At 55.0% G+C, this 18594-nt stretch overlaps 1 protein-coding gene across 1 annotated transcript in view; it reads left to right on the top strand.

Moving 5' to 3' along the window:
• The window catches only part of PRKCZ (protein kinase C zeta), a gene marked incomplete at its 5' end in the record, with an annotated part of 100904 nt that overhangs the window by 2662 nt on the left and 79648 nt on the right, over nt 1–18594 (top strand). The window contains one exon of the mRNA XM_021708557.1: nt 918–968. Coding sequence (XP_021564232.1) covers nt 918–968 — 51 coding nt within the window. The remainder of the gene's footprint in view (nt 1–917; nt 969–18594) is intronic.

Below are 18594 nucleotides of genomic sequence, written 5' to 3'. Positions count from 1 at the left end.
CTCAGCCTTCCGAGTAGCTGGAACTACAGGCGTGCACTACCACGCCCGGCTGATTTTTTTGATTTATTGTAGAGATGAGGTCTCGCTGCCCAAGCGTGTCTCGAACCCATGGGCTCAGGCAATCCACTCACCTCAGTACTATATTTTTTTGAGACAGGATCTCCCTGTGTCATTCAGGTTGAAGTGCAGTGGCATGATCATAGCTTACTGCAGCCTTGAACTCCTGGGCTTAGGCAATATTTCTGCCTCAGTCTCCCGAGTGGCTCTAACTACAGGTGAGTCTCACCACACCCGGTTAATTTTTTATTTTTTTGTGGAGACAAGGTCTTGCCATGTTGCCCAGGCTGGCCTCGAATTCCTGAGCTCAAGCAATCTTCCTGATTCATCCTCTCAGAGTGCTGGGATTATAGGCATGAACCACCATGCCAGGCTGCTTATTATTATATATTTTTTGAGACAACATTTCTCTCTGTCACCCAGGCTGGAGTGCAGTGGCACATTCATAGCTCATTGCAACCTTGACCTTCTGGGCTCAAGCAGTCCTCTCACCTTGGCCTCCCAAAGTTCTGAGATTATAGCCACTGCACCTGGCCACCTTTTAAATATGTTTTTAAGTGCTGAAATCAGTAGTTTTTCTTTCACGGCCTTGCCACACGATCCCTGGTGGCATTCTCCCGAGCTTTCTGGCTGGTTGTAAGTCCTACTGAGCGGAGCTGAGTTCACATGGACGCGCGTCTCGCTTCTGCTTTAAAGAGCACCTCCCAAGAGCAGGTGCTTGTGGTGCTGTTGTGAGTGCTATGCACCAAGCGCGTCTGGGCCCCTGGCTTTGGGTGGGCCTCTGTGGCAGGCTTGCCAAGTGGCCGCAGTGAGCACTGACTCTCTCTCTCTCTCTCTTTCTGTCTCCCCCTCCCCTCCAGTTTTCCCAAGCATCCCCGAGCAGCCAGGCATGCCTTGTCCAGGAGAAGACAGTGAGTACTAGGATTTCCTGGGACTGGGATGGCCTCCCAGGGTTGGGCATTGACTTGTGGTGCCAGGAGGTGGCGATGGTGCTGTTGGGGAGCACGGCTCAGGAACACAGACCCTGGTGGAGAGACTGGAGTCCGTGTGAGCGGCCGCGTGCCTGGGTGTGGGGCTTTTCTGCGGCTGCTGCCTGCGGCCTTGGCCACGTATGTGCTCTGGGTGACCACGCACTGTTGTGGGAAGGACAGGCTGGATTAACTGTAGGCACAGCCAATGTCTAGGAAGTGTCTGATGTCTCCTAGGAGGGAGAGGCCAGGTGAGGAGGCCGGACGCTGCTCCTGTGTGGCTGCCTCAGCTCATGGCCACTCCCCGGGTCTGGCTGCCTGCTCCTCTGGTCGGCAGTGGCCCCGGGCCCGAGGTGGGGCACCTTCCTTTCACACTGGCTGGTCTGGAGGAGACAACGGGAGCAAGTGGTGTCACAGGGACCCGTCTGACCTTGCTTCCAACTGCGTGCAGGAGGCTGCTGATCCTCAAGCACCTGGGAGCAGCTCTGCCCAGGCGTCCTCGGGCAGCACCTCTGCGTGACTGTGGCTGATCCCACCTGCCCCTGGCCTCCATGCCATGCGTCCCCATCATGATGGGCAGGAACTTCTGCACTGAGACTGGTGCCCATCCAGCTTGGGGATGTGGCTCAGTGTCCTCTGGTTGGGGGATCCAGCCTGGCTCCCATGGTTCACGCTGGCTGTGGGGTCAACACCTTGGGTGATTGCTGGGTGCTGGTGAGGCTCTGTGGCATCTGAGCTGCCTGCGTCACCTGTGAGGGGTGCCGGTGGGCAGCAGACTGGGGTTCAGGGAGAAACTAGACCTCTGGCGGCACTTGGCGTGAAGGGGGTTCTTGGGTCGTGGGGTTTTACATGCCCATCTGGCAGAGCAGGCTGCGTGAGATCCCTGTCCTGGCCATTCCAGAGAACAGGACCTGAGACCCGGGAAGTGCCCAGAGTGTGGGAATGGAGTGTTAGGAATGGAGCAGGATGTTCTGGGCCTCGGCTGCTGGGGCTGGAAGGAGGCATGGGGGTGCGGCCGCGGCAGGCGATACCACAGACCCTTTGGGGCACGGAGAGAGTGCGAGGAGGTCGGGAGCACATTCTTCTGTGCGGCCTGGTTGTGCCTCTCGGTGCCGGACGCCGCCTGGGCCAAGAAGAAGGGGAACCCCAGTATGTCCTGGCGGGAGGTAGTTGACAAGGGAAATAAATGAGTCATGTGGAATTGAGTCCCAGGTTAAGAATGTTCTGCGCAGCTGGGCTGCGAGGGTGATGGCCTGGAGGCCACAGAGGCCGGGGCCAAGGGGCAGGAGATACTTGGCCCACTTGTGGTTTGCTTCATGTGGGACTAGGAGTGGTGTGGGTGCTGCGGGGTGCAGGTTGGGAGATTCCGAAGGTGGGGGTCGCAGGGGTGCCCAGAGAGGCTCAGGGTGGTTGAGTGCCCCTGTGGCATGAGCCCCGGGAGGCCAGAGGGAAGGCCTTGGAGGCAGATGGCTGGCGGGTTGGCTTTCAGCGTCCTTGTCACCTAGAGGGCTGCCCCCGTCTGTGACTTTCCTGGCCATGCGTGGCCTGCAGCTGCGGGAGCCTCCCTCTGGGGTATCCCATGTTCCACGGACAGGACTGTACACCCCGAAGGGGCAGCAGTGCCCTGTGATAGTGCGTCTTTGTGCAGACAGAGAAACACGAGACAGACGTTCCCATGGGTGAGATGATGGTGTCTGTCACTGCACTCCACAACCTCGCTTCACTGTCTGCAGGAGGGGACCACGGTGCTGTTTGTTTGATCATGATGGCCAGACTGCTCACCTGCCCCACCTGTGCCCAGACCAGGTGCCCCCAGGTTTGGACAGTAGCTGGGGTTGGAGGATCCGGTGCGTTCCCAGGTTTTGCCTCAGCCCTGCCTGGAGCTCCGGGGTCTGCCTTCTGCCCATGCCCTGGGTGGCCCCCTTTGCCTGGATCGATACTGACCACACCAGACTCGTGTAGGGAGGGGTGGCCTGAGTTGGCTGGGTCTCCGCAGGAGTGGGGCGTGGGGTCAGGGGCTGCTTGGGGGCATGGTCTGGAGGTTGCCGCCCTGCAGAGGAGGCCAAGATGTGAGGAATGCCAGGAATGCACCTGGGCCCTGGAGAGGACCTCCTTGGGCACAAGAGCAGGTCCTTGAGATGCTCTGCAGTGTGGCGATCACTCAACATGGTAGGGGCATTCCACCAGAACCCAGGGCCTTTTGCCAGGGTGGTCAGGGCGGGTGCCAGGTGGAAGGGCTCCTCTGTGCCGATGTCGCACCCCGTATGCTGCCACTCACCTGGCCACAGGGAGGCCCTCTGGGTGCTGGCATCGGGAGGGTGTGAGACAGCATGGTGTCACCCAGGTGGGGGCAGGGGCTGCTTGAAGGGTTGCATCTTCCCTAGTATCTTGGGCTTCCATTGGATTTTAGTGCTCGTCTCAGACACAGGACCGAGCTCTGGTCCCCCGGGGCCACCATGCACAGGGTGCACTGTGTAACTTGGTGCTTGCTGGATGCCAGTGTTCACACAGCTTGTGGCCTCAGGCAGCACCTTCCAGGGTCAGAGTCAGTGAGCAGTCTTGGCTTACAGGTGTAAACGGCTGGAAGGACAAATGTGGCCAGAGGTGGGCCAGTGCAGGGTGCAGCTGGGCAGCTCACTGGAAGGGCATGTGCTGGCCGGGCCTGCCCTGCTCTCTGTGGAATACCTTCCAGCTCAGTCTACTATTGTCAATATGAACTTAATTGGTCTTATATGTTTTTTTAAAAAATTGTAGGCTGAGTGTGATGGTTCAAGCCTGTAATCCCAGCACTTTGGGAGTTCGAGGTGAGAGGATTGCCAGAGCCCATGAGTTTGAGAAGAGCCTGGGCAACTTGGTGAGACCTCATTTCTACAATAAATCAAAAAATTAGCTAGACATGGTGGCGCGTTCCTGTCATTTCAGCTACTCAGAAGGCTGAGGCAGAAGGATCGCCTGAGCCCAGCAGGTTGAGGCTGCAGTGGCTGGGAGCGTGCCACTGCACAAGACTCCAACTAAAAAAGTGAGAATAAAAGTAAACAAATAAATAGATTAAAAAAGTGCAAAATACACTTAGCATGCAATGCACTGTTTTAACTGCATTAAAGCAATTACTTCAACGGCGTTCCCACTGCTGTGCAGCCACCACCTCTACCTTTCCACAACCTGTTTGAAAAGGAAACCTGTCCCCGTCAGGTTGCTCCTGGTTCTGTCTTCCCAGCCTCTGGCCACCACTGCTCTGCTTTCTGTCTCTCTGGATTTGCCTGTTCTGGGCCTTTTGTATACATACAACCGTGTGACACGTGGCTTCAGGGTTCATCCATGCTGTGGTCCATGTAAGCACTGCTATTCTTTTTTTCCTCCCAATTTTTTATTCTGGTAAAATACACATAACATAAAATTCACCATCTTAACAGTTTAAAAATGTACAAGGGGGGACCCGAAAAACTTATTTATACAAAATTGTGTATTTATTCTTCAAAGTCCTCTCCTTCGGATGCAGTACACCTGTAGAGATGCTTTTTCCACTGCTCAAAACAGTTTTGAACCCGTCCATTTTGACGCCTTTTAACACTTGGTTTTTTTTGCTTCACCTCTTCCATATCAGCAAAACATTTCCCTTTGAGGACTTTTTTCATCTGAGGAAACAAAAAAAGTCACTTGGGGCAAGATTGGGTGAATCAGGAGGGTGGGACACAGGGGTCATTGCCATTTTTGGTCAAAAACTGCCAAATACTCAGCACAGTGTGGGCAGGTGTGCTCGTAAATCACCCATCACGAAATAGGCAAACGCATTAAAAGAATCTCCAGAAAAATTCACTGAAACCAAACACAGCCTCTCCCTACAACGCTAGCTGGTACACTGATGCCAATGAGTTTGTAGAACACGTGCCTAGTGGGGAAAGCCTATACTACAAGGGACCCATCCTCCAAAAAATAATTCTGGGGTTTTTTGGGTCCCCCCCCCATAAAGTTTGGTGGTATTCAGGATTCCCATCATTGTGCAGCCATTGCCACCATCACCTCCAGGACTTCCTCATCCTCCCAAGCTAACCCTCTGTCCCCTCAGACTCACGCCCCAGCCCCTGGCTCTGCAAGTTGGATGACCTAGGGACCTGGTGGAATCCTACAACATTTTTCCTGTGATGGGCTTATTTCGCTGAGCGTGACGTCCTCAAGGGCCGTGGGTGTTGTGGCCAGTGTCAGGGTTTCCTCCTCTTGAAGACTGAGTTGTGCTCCACTGTGAGGATTGACCATGTGTGTTCACCCATTCTCTGTCTACGGCCACTTGGGCTGTGCCCTCCTTTGGCCATCATGAATGGCGCTGCCGTGACCGTGGTGTGCAGAGGAGCTCTTGAGACCCACTCCAGGGCCCTCTGGGTGCAGACCCGGCTGTGATTTGCCGGGTCACTAGTGGTCCTGTTTTTATTGCAAAGAATCACTAGCTGTTTTCCACAGTGGCTGCACTGTCTTCCATCCCCACCCACAGTGCATGGGGCTCCCTCGGCTCCACGTCCTCGGCCCGCTCTTGTATCTTGTGCTTGTCGATTGACAGTGGCTGCCCTGGGGGCATAAGATGCGTCCCGCCTGTGATCTGCGTCTCCCTGGTGATGGGTGATGATGCGCGCCTGGCGGTGGGCGGCGTGCGTGCCTCTCCCTGTTTCCTGTGCGTTGGCCACGTATGTGTCTTGGCAGAAATGACTGTTTGTCCATTTTTGGATTGGGTGGTTGTTTTTGTTGTTGTTGGTGAGTGTTAGGAGTATTCTATTTTTTTTTATGAATTCCTGATCAGGCATACAGTTTGCCAGCATGTCCGCTCGTTTGGTGGGTGCCTTTTCACTTTGTTGATAATACTTTTTGATGTGCAAAGTTTTAAGATTTCTGTTAAATCCAACTTGACTGTTTCTGTTGTTGTGGTCTGCGTCTTTGGCGTCATCTCCAAGAATCCGATGTTGGGAAGCTTGCTCTGGGGTTTTCCTAAGAGTTCCGTGGCTTCAGGCCTTACATTAAGGCCATAGATCCGTTTTGAGTTAATTTTTGCATTTGGTGTAAGGTCAGTGGCCTACTCGTTACCCGAGGATATTCCGTTTTCTCACAACCATTTATTGCAAGACGGTCTTTTCCCAGGGTATGATCTTGGCACCCTTGGTGAGTATCATTTGACCGCACACATGAGGGCTGATCTCTGGGTTCTCTATTCTATTCCCTTGGTCTGTATGTCTGTCTCTATGACAGCGACACACTGTTTTGATCACTGTAGCTTTGTAGTAAGTTTTGAAATCGGGAAGTGTGGGTCTACCAGCTTTGTTCTTCTTTTTCAAGATTGTTTTGGCAGTTTGGGGTTCCCTGAGATTCCAGTGAATTTGAGGATGGGCTTTTCTACTTCTGCAAACAATATTATTGAGATTCTGACAGAGATTGCATTGAATCTGTAGATATCTTTGGGTACTACTGACATCTTAATATTAAGTCTTCTAATCCACAAACACCAATGTATTTCCATTTTTTGACGTTTTTCTACAATGTTTTATAGTTTTAATTGTGCAGATCTTTCAGTGTTTTGGTTAATGTCTAAGTATTTTATTCCTTTTGATGTTGTTGTAAATAGAATTGTTTTCTTAATTCCCTTTTTAGATTGGATTACTGATGAGTTTGTTTATTCTAGCAACTTTTTTGTGGCATCTTCAGGGTTTTCTACATACAAGATCATATCAGCTGCAGAGATAATTTTACTTCTTTTTCTTCAATTTGGATGCCTTTTATTTCCTTGTCCTGCCTAATTGTTTTTGCTAGAATTCCATGATTGTGTTGAATGAAAGTGGCAAGGTCAAACATCCTTGCTGTATCCCAATCTTCAAGGAAAAACTATTTGTTGAGTATGATGTTTGCTGTGGGTTTTTCATGCATGTCTCTTACTATGCTGATAGCTTCCTTTTGTTCCTAGGCCATTGCTTCCATTAAGCTCTCGCCTGGCCACACTGCTCTTTGAGCTGTGGCTGGGCCATGCTGCTCCTTAAACTCCGACCCCCTCCCCAATCTGGGGGAGGTGGGTCCCCCTTTTTTTATCTCCCTCTCTGATTTACTTTCTAAATAAGCTGTATTTTCCAGTCTTAAAAGAAAGAGTGTTGAATTTTGCCAAATGATTGAGATGATCACGTGGCTTGTTCCTTCATTCTGTTAAGGTGGTATATTACAGTGATTGATTTTTACATGTTGAACCATCCTTACCTCCCATGAATAATCTCACTTGGTCATGGGGTATGGCTTTTTTGATATGCTGCTGAATTCATTTTCCTAGTATTTTGTTGAGGATTGTTCATAAGGGACAGTGACCTGCTATTTTCCTTTTTTCTAGTGTCTTTGTCTGGTTTTAGTTTCAGGGTAATTGCTGGCCTCATAGAGTTAGGAAGTGTTTCTTCTTCAATTTTTTGGAAAAGTTTAGGAACAACTGGTGTCAGTTCTTCTTTAAACGTTTGGTAGAATTTACCTGTGAAACCTGGGCTTTTCACTGTTGGGAGGTTTTTGATTACTGACTCAGTGTCCTTACTAGTTATAGGTCTGTTCAGATTATTTCACTTCTTCAAGATTTAGTCTTGACTGGGCTCCGTGGCTCAGCCTGTTATCCCAGCACTTTGGGAGGCCAAGGTCAGTGGATTCCCTGAGCCTGAGGGTTTGAGACCAGCCTGGACAACTTGACGAGACCTCATCTCTATAATAAATTTTAAAAAATTATCCAGACACAGTAGTGCATACCTGTAGTTCCGGCTTCTTGGAAGACTGAGGCAGAAGGATCACCAGAGCCCAGCAGGTCAACGCTGGGGTGGCCATCAGCGTGCCACCACACTTTAGCCTGGGCAACAGAGTGAGACTCCCACTCAAAAAAAAATGATTTAGTCTTGGTATATTTTGTGTTTCTAGGAATTTGTCCATCTTCTCTAGGTTATCCCATCTGTTGGCATATAGTTGTTCATAGCATTTTCTTACAATTCTTTTTATTTCTGTAGAATTGATAGAATGTCTCCACTTTAATACCTGATTTTAGTAATGTGAGTCTTCTCTTTTTGGTGGGGGGAAGGGTTTACTATTTATGATAAATATCCTACACCTACAATTCTCTCAGAAGTTCTAGTCTGTCAGAAGTTCTTTGGATGACACTTGGCCAGTCAGGGAGTGGTGTCGCCTGACCCACCGTCCTGCCACAAAGAGGCAGGGTTTATTTATTTCTTGTTTTTTATTTTTATTTTTTGTCAGAATCTCACTCTGTTGCCCAGGCTGGAGTGCAGGGGCAAACTCACGGCCACTGCAGCCTCGACCTGCTGGGCTCAGAACATCCTTCCGCCTCAGCCTTCCAAGTCGCTATAGGCACATGCCACCGTACCCGGCTAATTTTTTAATTTATTGTAGAGATGAGGTCTCGCCAAGGTGCCCAGGTTGATCTCGAACCTGTGGGCTCAGGCAGTCCTCTCACCTTGGCCTCCCAGAGTGCTGGGATTTTAGTTGTGAGTCACCATGCCCAGCCACAGGCAGGGTTTAAACTGGCCATTAAGCTACCTGTGACTTTGTCAGTCTTGTCCAAGTTCATCTGGGTGGCTGTGTGGTCCTTGGCACCAATGATATGGTCACTGGCAGAAGAGGCCCACTACCTGCTGGCCATTCTGCATGTCGAGGGTGTGCCTGTGGGGACACTGTGGCCAGCAGGGAATGGTGGAGTCTTCTCCCTTCTCTCAGTCCAACCAGCAAAAGTTTGTCAATTTTGTGGATCTTTTCAGAAAACCGATTTTTGGTTCATCGATCTGTTGTTTTTCTGTTTTCTGTTTAAATTCTGCTCTAGTCCTTCTCATTCCTTCCTTCTGTAGCTTTGAATTTCGTTTGTTATTTTTCTAGTTCCTTAAGTTGTAAAATTGGGTTGTTAATTTGAGATCTTTCTTTTATTTGAAATGTTTATCGCTATAAATGTTCCCCGTAGCCCTGCTCTTTCTGCGTCCCATCTGTTTTGATGTGCTGTGTTTTTGTTTTCATTCAGCTCTACGGTTTCCTGATTTTCCTTGTGATTTTGTCTTTGGTCCATTGGTTGTGTTAATTTCCATAGATAGATTCGTGAGTGTTCCAGTTTCCTTCCTGTTGCCAATGTCCAAGTTCGTTCATTGTGCTTGTAAAGGACGCTCCGGGGGATGCCCACCTCTCAGATCTGGAGGCGTAACCTGTGACCTTGCGGTCTGTCCTGGAGGGCTGTGTGCGCGTGTCTGCCGTGTCTGTGCGTGTGTTGTTTCTTGTGTTGGTCATATCCTCCGTGTTATAACTTCTCCTGCTGTTTTTCATACCTTCTTTGCCTGAATAACATTCCCCGGTGTGGCTTTTTCATGGTCTGCTTCCATTTGTCTCCTGATGGACCCTGGTAAGGGGCTAGGGTATCCAGGGCTGGGCGTGTAATGAGGTTGGGACGGACTCCTGGTGGTTTTGCGGGAGGGGAGAGCCACTCATGCCAGGGAGTTTGGGCCCAGGTGCGAGTCTGCAGTGGCCTTGGGTGGTTTGTTGAAGCAGTGGAGTCACGAGATTGAGTAGTGTCCATGGGGCCACCTGCTGCTGCCCAGGCCCTGGGTGACCCAGGGGGCTCCGGGGGCTGCTGTGTTTCTCCAGTGCAAGGTCCATTGCTGTGGTGCCAGGCCGGCTGGCATTCCGTGTGACGCTGTTCCCCGGATCACGCCTCTTAGTCCTACTCTGTTGTGTCTCTTGTCAATAGAAATGTCATTTTGAGTCCTGCATATCCACTCTCTTAGTGTTTTCCTTTGTGAGAGCGTCTCACAAATCTATGGAAATTAACACAATCAGTGTCCCCCCATGATGGCGATTTTTTTTTTTCTCGCACTTTGGTCTTTGATCCGTCTTGAATGATCGTCTGCATCCGGGGTGGCATTGGCTCTGGGCTGACCGTTGGGCACCACGTTCCTCATGGGCCCTAAGTGTGGCAGACACAGGTCCCTGGGCCATGGGACTCCAGACAGATGTCAGGCAGCCCCACGGGCCTGAACAGCTTCTCATCCAGGTCCGCCCGAGCTGTGGTCACGGCCACAAACGGCCGATGCACTGCTTTGACGTGAGTGTCTGTAGGGGCCCAGCGGGGCTGTTGCTCTTGCTGCAGTGCTGGTGACGGGCCCTGCAACAGGCTGGCTGTGGCCCACGGGAAGGACCATCAGGACCCTCTTCTCTTCTTCGTTCTTCTGGCCCCCCACCCCAGGAAGGCAGCTGTGGGGTTCAGGGGCACAGAGCTGGCTGCTGTGGGTGACTGAGCCCCTGGGGAGGGGTGGGGTCACAGGCTCCAGGGGGCTGTCCTAAGGCTCCTTCACGCAGTCCCACAAGGCTGAACGGACAAAGAGCCTGGGCCACGGGGAGGGCTTGGCGGGGACGCAGTAGATGCCAGACCTCTCTCTCCCGTTCCCCCACAGCTCTTCCTGCCAGTTTGCCGCGTGGCTCCTCACGTTTGGGTTGGTGTGTGAGGTTGCTGGGGCATCACAGGCTGGGCCATACAGTTCTGTTACAGCTTTGGGGGCTGCGGGTTCCAGATGGGGTCGGGGTGGGAGCATGGTCATGGGGTGAGTCCTAGATGGTAAGACTAAGACTCTGGGGGTTCCGGGGCGAGCTGGACGGTAAGTCCCACCTGGGTGCAGGCCCCTCCTGAGGTGGGTCATGTGTTCCACTGGCTGGAGCTGGTCGTTGGACCACGGGGCCATTGTGGGTCCGGGCGGCACTTCTGTGGGTGCTCCTGGCTGTGATAGGCCCTGCAGGCACTCACTAGAGACTGGTGCCCTCTGTGGGCCCATGGGAGGGGCGGGCTCTGGTTGGGACCTTCTTCTGAGGTGGCCTGGCTCCTACCAGCCCCTACCGTGGACAATCGGCACCTGAGCAACCGTTGGTTGCGCCAGAGAGAGCCACCTCCTCCCATCTGTACTGTGCTGGCTGGGACCAGGTGACCTCTCCTGACCTAGCTCCTGCCAGGCTGTGGCCTTGGGGCGTGACTGAGGATGTGATTGGCAGCTAGAGCACTCCTCAAGAGGGGATGCAGGCAGCCCCCTCCGTGTAGACTCCAGCAGGAGGCAGGCTTCACAGTCAGGATGTGAACAGCAGGTCCCTGTGCGGGGGTAGCAGAGTTGCATAGGCCCATGCGGGCGGCTGGGAGGCTCTGCGGGGCACAGCCTGGGGCAGCTCCAGGGTGTCCAGCTGTGCTAGGAAGGGCTGGAGCTGAGTGGGGAGGGGAGGAGCCTGTCTTCACCCTCCTCACCCCTGGTGGGGCTGGGTGGGGCCGACAGGAACTGGGCTCGTAGAGAAGGGACGCATGGCCTTCTGGCTGCAGGGTCTCACTCGGGACAGCAGCAGGGCCCCCAGACCCGGCCCCAGCCCGGCTGCCACACACTTACACCCACGGACTGGGGCAGGGAGGGGTCCTTGCTGGGTACAGTCTTGTGGGCACGACCCCCAGAGCAGCCAGCGCACCATGGGAGGTGGGGTGTGTGGCTGTTAAGGGCTGGAGTATGACACTCAAGTGGGTACTGTCATGCTGCTGAGTTTGAGCCCTGCCTTGACAGAGAGCCGCCGTGTGCCTGTGGACAGATGGGTGAGACGCCTCGTGCCTCAGTTTCCCCCTCTGTAAAAAAGGGGCAACGTGAGGATGAATGGAGTTTCGAAGGACTTCCGGAACTTACTCAGTGCTCAGGCAGGCCAGTTGCCGCCTCTCCCACCTAGGGCAGTTCAGGGCGGGAAGGAAAGTCTCCCCAGCTGTGGCATTTCTGTCCCCCCCACCCCATGTGCCCAAGCTGTGGCAGTGTACTTGGCCCCGGGATGGAGGGGAAGGAAGCCAAGCTCGGGGGCCATGGGCTCGTGGTGAAGTGGGCGCCTGTGGAGAATCTCCAGGCTGTGGGTGGGTTACCACGGAATCCTTTCAACCGGCTCAGTGCCTGCGATGTTTTGGTATTTATAGGTATGTCTATTGTCTCATAAAAATCCAGTTTCATTCAGTTTTGTCTCAGATTATTTGCTACAAACTGGAAAAACTAGTTTTCTGCCTAAAAAAGACTTCTAATAAAATCAGCAGTCTGCGGGTGAAGCCTGAACTTTCTAGAGCTCTGCAGAGGATATTTGGGGATGGACTGGAAGAGTGGTGTTGCCTAGGCCGATGTGATGCCAATTGGTGTGTGGGCTTCCACATTGGACCTAGGTAGACACGTGTTTCCTGTGGAAGCCCCATGTGGATACGGGCTTGGTGGTTTCATGATTTCTTAGTCTTGGGGTCTGCGAGAGTTTTCTGTGAAGGGCAGGGAGAGCGTGTCTGGGCTGTGTGGTGAAGCTGGCGTGGGTGATGCCTGAGGTGTGTGTGTGGCTGCGCCCGGGGGGATGTCGCCTGCGGACGCCGAAATCTCTGCCTTCCATATTCTTCTCATGTCACCAAATATGGTCCTTCTCTTAGTTTTATTCAGCCACTTAGCAGCGGGGACCCCACTCTTAGTGTGTGGTTCATAGCCCCTGCACCTTGCTGACCCCTGTTCCCAGCAAGGAGACTTGGCCTTCTGCATGTGCTCTGTGTACAAGGGTTCACGTTCATGGCGTGGGCTCCGCTCAGCTGTCCAGTGCCTGGGAGGGATGCCCCGCCCACGGGTTTGGGCCCGACTGTTTTAGACGTAGATTTTATTGTTTGGAGCTAGAGGCCAGCGGGTCAGGAGACCACTGGTGAGAAGACAGTCTCTTGTCCTGCTCCATCCAGGGAGCAGGGCCACGGGGAGGGGGGCAGGGCCTGTGTGGGCGGAGCCCTTCTGGGGCCTCCAGGGGAGAGGCCAGACTCTGGGGACAGGGACTGTCCTGGCTTGCCTGGTCCTGGGGTGACTGAGTGCAGTGGCCAGAGTGTGAGCACCCTGCAAGGAGGTCCAGGAACAGGCTCTGGGTCGAGGGCTTGCATGTAGAAGGCCATGTCTCTAGGCATTGGTGGACCCCGAGGGGCCGTCACTCCAGGGCTTGAAGGGCCCCATGCCAGAGCATGAGAACACAGAAAACGGGAAAAGACCGCGAAGCCGCGGTGCTGCCTTGTGGTCGACCAGACCTGGGGCGGGCAGGACTCGGTCCTTCCCTCGAGTATCTCCACGGTGCATGGATGGCAGCCTGATGGCTTGTTGGAGGGGTGGGGCGGGAGTCTCCTGCAGCGTGGGGCATGCCTGGAGCGGGTTCCAGGGAGCAGGCAGGAGCAGGCAGGGGTCCCTAGCCTGGGTGGGGCTGTTTACCTCCTTTTCTTTTCTTTTTTTTTGAGACAAAGTCTCACTGTTGCCCAGGCTGTAGTACAGTGGCACAGTTATGGCTACCGTGGCTTTGACTTTGGCAATCCTTCCGCCTCAGCCTTCCTAGTACTTCCAAGTAGCTGGAACTACAGGTGCACAACACCACACCTGGCTAATTTTTTGCTTTATTGTAGCGATGTGGTCTTACCAAGTTGCCCAGCCTGGTCTCGAACCCCTGGGCTCAGGCAATCTTCTTGCCGCCGCCTCCCCCAGGATTATAGGCACCATGCTCAGCCACCACCCCGTTTTTAGTGACGGGAAAAATGCCCGTCCTCACTTGCCAGTGATGACAGGTCCTGGGCTTGCTGGACACCAGGGTCAGGCTGTATTGACAGCGGCTCTGGGTCTGCCTGGCAACCTGGGCGGGCACAGTGTGGGGGGTCTTGCCTGGGGCTAGGGGTCCACCCACCTCAGCTGGGATGTGTGATGCCAGGCCTTATCCCTGCCCCCCAGTGCCCACCATCCCTGCACCCTGGTCAGGATCGCCAAGGCCTCCTGACACCGGGTCTGTCCCAGCCCTGACCAGGGCCTACGCCTCCTCCCCTTCTCTCCTCCCATACTGTAGCGGTGTCAGCCTTTCACAGACTTGGGACGTGGGTCAGAGGTCATTTGCCACTGTGGGTCCCAGCTGGGCGGGCGGGGCGGGGCTGACCGGGAGGAGCAGGGCTCCTGGCTCTGCTCCGAGGCTGCATTTCGAAGGTCCGCAGAGCCCAGGTCCCCCCAGCCTGGCCCCTGCCCGCAGCGCTGGCTGCTCTGGATGCAGGGATGCTTGTTTTCGTGTGACGTCAGCTCCCGGGTATCCATGCCGTGTTTTAGTTTGTGCCTCAGCTGCCGGCTGCAGCTTCCCAGGGGAGCCGGTACCCGGGCCTGGAGACGCACGGAGGCAGGGATGTGAGCTCAGGCCCGCCTGCTAGTACAGCCCGGAGCCCACCTCCCATTGTCGGTCCCAGGCCGCAGGCGCAGCTTCGGCTCCGGGAAGATGCCTCCCCGCGCGTCCGCCCGCCGTGCATAAAGGACCCGCCTGCAGCCAGGGAGGGTGAGTGGCGGCTCCGGATCCGGCCGTGTCCCCGGCCAGGCCGTGGTGCGGTGGGCCGGGTGCAAGTCAGCGTTTCAGGAGACATGCGTGGCCATGGCCGCAGGCTGCGGCACACATGCTCTAGACGCGGAGGGATGCAGCGGGGCGAGGTCGGGGCGTGCAGGGGGAGGCTGTTGTTTGTGGGAGACAGATCTCAGCTGGGCCGTGAGCGTGTGAGCGCGTGCGGTGAGATGCGGCTGCCGGGGGTGAGAGAAGGAGATGCTCACACCAAAGCACGGCTGGTGCGTCTGAGGGGGGAAGCCGCCCGGCTGGCTGGGGTGGGGAGGGGGCCTGGCTCGCGCCTGACCGGGGCTGGTGGTCGGAACGCCCTGTGGCCGCTGTCTCTACTGCGGGGGTCGTGGCGTGCCGCCGCCTCCTTTGCCCCCTGCGGCGCTGCAAGTGGGCAGCTCAGTGGCCCCACAATGGTCCAGCCCTGAGACCCAGCTGCCGGGCTGTTGGCAGCGGCCACCGGCACCTGTTTCCATGGGCCAGTCTGCCCCCGCCTGCCGAGCCCGGGCTCTGACGACAGCACCTTGTTGGAGCCTAGGCGGCACAGCCAGGGTTAACCTGTGGGGCTCGCTCTGGCAGGTCCTCGATGTCGCGGGAGCGTGGTCGCAGCGTCCCGCCCGCCTTCTGCTCCGACATGGTTGGAGGTAGATGTGAAGGGGCCCGGGGCTGCACTGTCAGGGGGCTGGGGGAATGTGGGTGCTTTTCTGACATCCATCTTGCAAGGTGTTTTTGTAAAAATGCAAAAACAGCCAGCAGCCTCCCCGGTCAGGCTTGTAGAGCTGTGGGCCTGGGAGGCCAGGCCGCTCCAGAGGCCGTCTCCCCACTGTGCACAGGGTGCTGGCCAGGCCGGCGCCTCCTCCCACCATGTGGGAGGACCTATGCAGACCCGGGCTGTCCTGCATGGCTAGCTGGGGTCGGGAGGGCAATGTGCTCATCTCGGGTCCTTGGATTATAAAAATGCTGCCTCGGGGGTGAGTGGGAAGGGGGGCCGGGCGGGCTGTTTCCACACGTGTGCTTGCCAGGCAGAAATGAGCTGTGTCATAGCTTCTCGGGGTGTGCGGGCGGTTCGGCCTCTTTGCTTCAGCGTGAGCACACACCACTGGTGCCAGCTGACGTGAGTCCTCAGGATGGACACTGTGGCCAGGAGTGGGGATCAGCACCAGGACTCAGATGTGTCAGTGGCTTCCGGTCTGATGGTCCTGGGGGTTTCATCAGAGCCGTGATGGGGGCAGGTTGGAGGAGCAGAGGGTCCTCCAGAAGCCAGTACGTGGAGATGCTGCCAGGGTGGCCAAGCTGCCTGTCACCTGTGCCTAACTGGCCCCTGCAGCAGACTCCCGGCTCCTGGCGTGGCTTTGTCAGCTGCTGGCGGGGCTTCTTTGGAGTCGGAAGCCACTGACAGTTACATAAGGGGTGGTGGGCACCCTTGCTTGGCTCCAAGCTCCATTCTGCCCTTCCAGGTATCACTTCAAAGGCCACTGGGCTCTGCTGCGGGCCACCCCATAGTTGGTCGGGTCACATGGCCCAGGGTGTCCCTGGAGCACCCAGCACCCTGCCAGGCCATGCAGGCACTCCCGAGGTGATCCACTGACTCCCTACCATGTGGCTGGGGGCTGCTGGGGACCCACCAGGGTTGTCTCTGGTACCTATGGGGATTCCCCACCGGGTGTTCATGGAGGGTCTCCCACATCTGTGTCCCATTCTCTGATGTTTGTGGGGTGCCAGTGCCGAGTCTCAGGGGCTACACGTTCTGATCATCAAGAACAGAGCAGGAGAAACAGCCGTCAGCAGGACCATCTGCAGGGTTGGGCCCCAAACCCTAACAAGAATCTAACATGTGAGGTGACTGTCGTTCCCTTTGCTGACCCACAGCTTAGAGCTGTTTCAAGGATGCTGAGTGGGGAGCATGCCCATGCAAGGGCCTGGAGCGGGCCGCTTGGGGCCAGGGCCCCGCCGACTCCCAGGGGAAGCCTCTGGAAGGTTTGATGACATGCGGGGAGCTGAGAACAGCCCCTTCCAGAACTGGCCCTGCAATGCTTGGGCTCAGGCTAAGGGGTCTGGTCTCGCTGCTGGCACGTGGCACAGGCCTTTGCCTATACTGCCCCATCTTTTGTTAGGGTGAATGGACGTGAGCTGCCACTGCCATCTCCATCGGCCTGGCCAGACACCCAGGCTGGGTCTGGCGTGACGCGGGCTCCCTCCCACCAAAGATGTTTGTGACTTTATGCAGAGGGCAAGGAGCTTTGTTCACAAGGAGCCACCCAGGTCGTCACTGGTCCAGCAGCCTGGCGGGTTCGGTAGTCAAGTTATGGCAGGTGTCATTCCTACGGGAGAGAGTGCTACAGAACCTGCTGGTGATCTGGGCGCGGTGGTTTATTTTTAGGATTACCCTCAATACTGGGAGTAGGGCACCTCGTTTGGGCCCGGTGTCACTTCCTTCTCACGTCCCCGAGGCTCTAGCAGGACCAGCCGGATCCCACCCTCCAGGCGACCATGGTGAGCTGGCAGGTCTGTGGCCGCCCCCAGGGTAGGCGCAGAACAGAGGAGGCGAGACGCCAAGTTGGAAGCCAACACATTCTTCCCGGCAGCCACTGCAGAGGTGTCACCGCGGCCTGACACGTGGAGGCTGTATGGCCTCACTTAGGCACCCAGGAGATTCACATGTGTTGCCGGTGTGTGGAAGGGACCCTGACTTCACATTTCATTGTTTTATTTGGTGCCATGAACATGTCTGGTCTTTTTGGGGTTCGTTTCTTAAATGTTTCTTCCGTGGAGAGTTTATTTTAGAGACAGGGTCTTGTTGCACAGGCTAGAGTACAGTGAGGTAATCATAGCTCACCACAACTTTCAACTCCTGGGCTCAAGTGATCCTCCTGTCTCAGCCTCCCAAGTAAACTGGGACTACAAGCATGTGCCACCACACCCTGCTAATTTTTTTTATTTTTTTGTAGAGACGGGGTCTCTCTGTGGTGCCCAGACTGGTCTTAAATTTCTGGTCTCAACTGATCCTCCTGCCTCAGCCTCCTGAGTAGCTGGTCCAAAAGGAGCATGCCACCCTGCCCAGCTCATTTTTACATTTTTTTTTATAGAGACAGGGTCTTGCTTTGTTGCCCAGGTTAGTCATGAACTTTTGCCCAAGTGATCCTCCTGTCTCGGTCTCCCAAAGAGCTAGGATTACAGACTTGAGCCACCATGCCTAGCCTGTGGGAAGTTTAACAGGGCTTCACTTACTGCAGGGCCAGAGTAGGCGTACCGGCCAGCACCCACCTGTGGCTGCCCTGGTCACGTGGGCCTGGACAGCTTCCTGCATTTGCTCCTCAGTGAAACGGGATGGTTGAGAGAATCAGGTGAGGTGGCTGGCCCTGGGGTCCTGTCCTGGCTGGGAAGGTGTGTTGTCGCCACTGCTGAACACTCATGGGGAAAGCTTGCGTGGCACGCTGCCTTTGTGTGTGAAGTTTGAGTTCTACCTATTTTCTGTTTTGGTGTGGTGAGCAGTCCTGTGTAGCTTTGTGACAGCAGCCGCCCCAGACAACCCTGCTGCCCCTCCCACTCCCTGGGTCATACTTTCAACCCTTAGCAGTTTCTCCTGAACTTTCTAAATACCATGTTTACGCTGCTGTTTCTGGACTTTTCTACCAGGAGACATCACATCACCCTCCTCTGGGCCGCGCCAGCTCCTCCTCCCTGAGAGTGTGTCGCCCTCGATGGCTTAGTCGTCGAGTATTTTTGGATTGCAGGGGTGCTGAGGGACCCCAGACCACATGCTCTTCTTTGCACAACTTTTGGCTGTCTTTGGAGTTCATTCTTGTCTTGAGTTTCTTCCTGAGTTTCCTGAAGTCCTGTCCCAAATTCATCCTGTCTTCCCAGCACAGGGGAGGCTCCCAGTGCTGGTGCTGCCTCCCTGCTGTTTCACCCGGCCCATGGCGTGTCAGGTTCCCTGTGCCCTCCTCCGGACACCTCTGCCTGTCCTCTCTTTCTGCCCTCCTGAGGCCTGGTTCTCTGCCTGCCTCTTTCTGGACTTAATCTCAACTTAAGTCTCAACCCTCCAGAGACTTTCTGAGAAAGAAGGCATGGGAGGTAGATTGTTGGGGGGGGGGCTAGTTTGAAAATGCTTTTCCTTTAGCCACATGTTTTTATTTATTTGGTTTTTTTTTTTGGTTTTTTTTTTTTTTTG

The sequence above is a fragment of the Carlito syrichta genome, unplaced genomic scaffold (assembly GCF_000164805.1).
Source record: "Carlito syrichta isolate Samal-C Ts95f unplaced genomic scaffold, Tarsius_syrichta-2.0.1 Scaffold142918, whole genome shotgun sequence".
Taxonomy (NCBI): Eukaryota; Metazoa; Chordata; class Mammalia; order Primates; family Tarsiidae; genus Carlito; species Carlito syrichta.
This window is presented reverse-complemented; position numbering and strand designations above follow the sequence as displayed.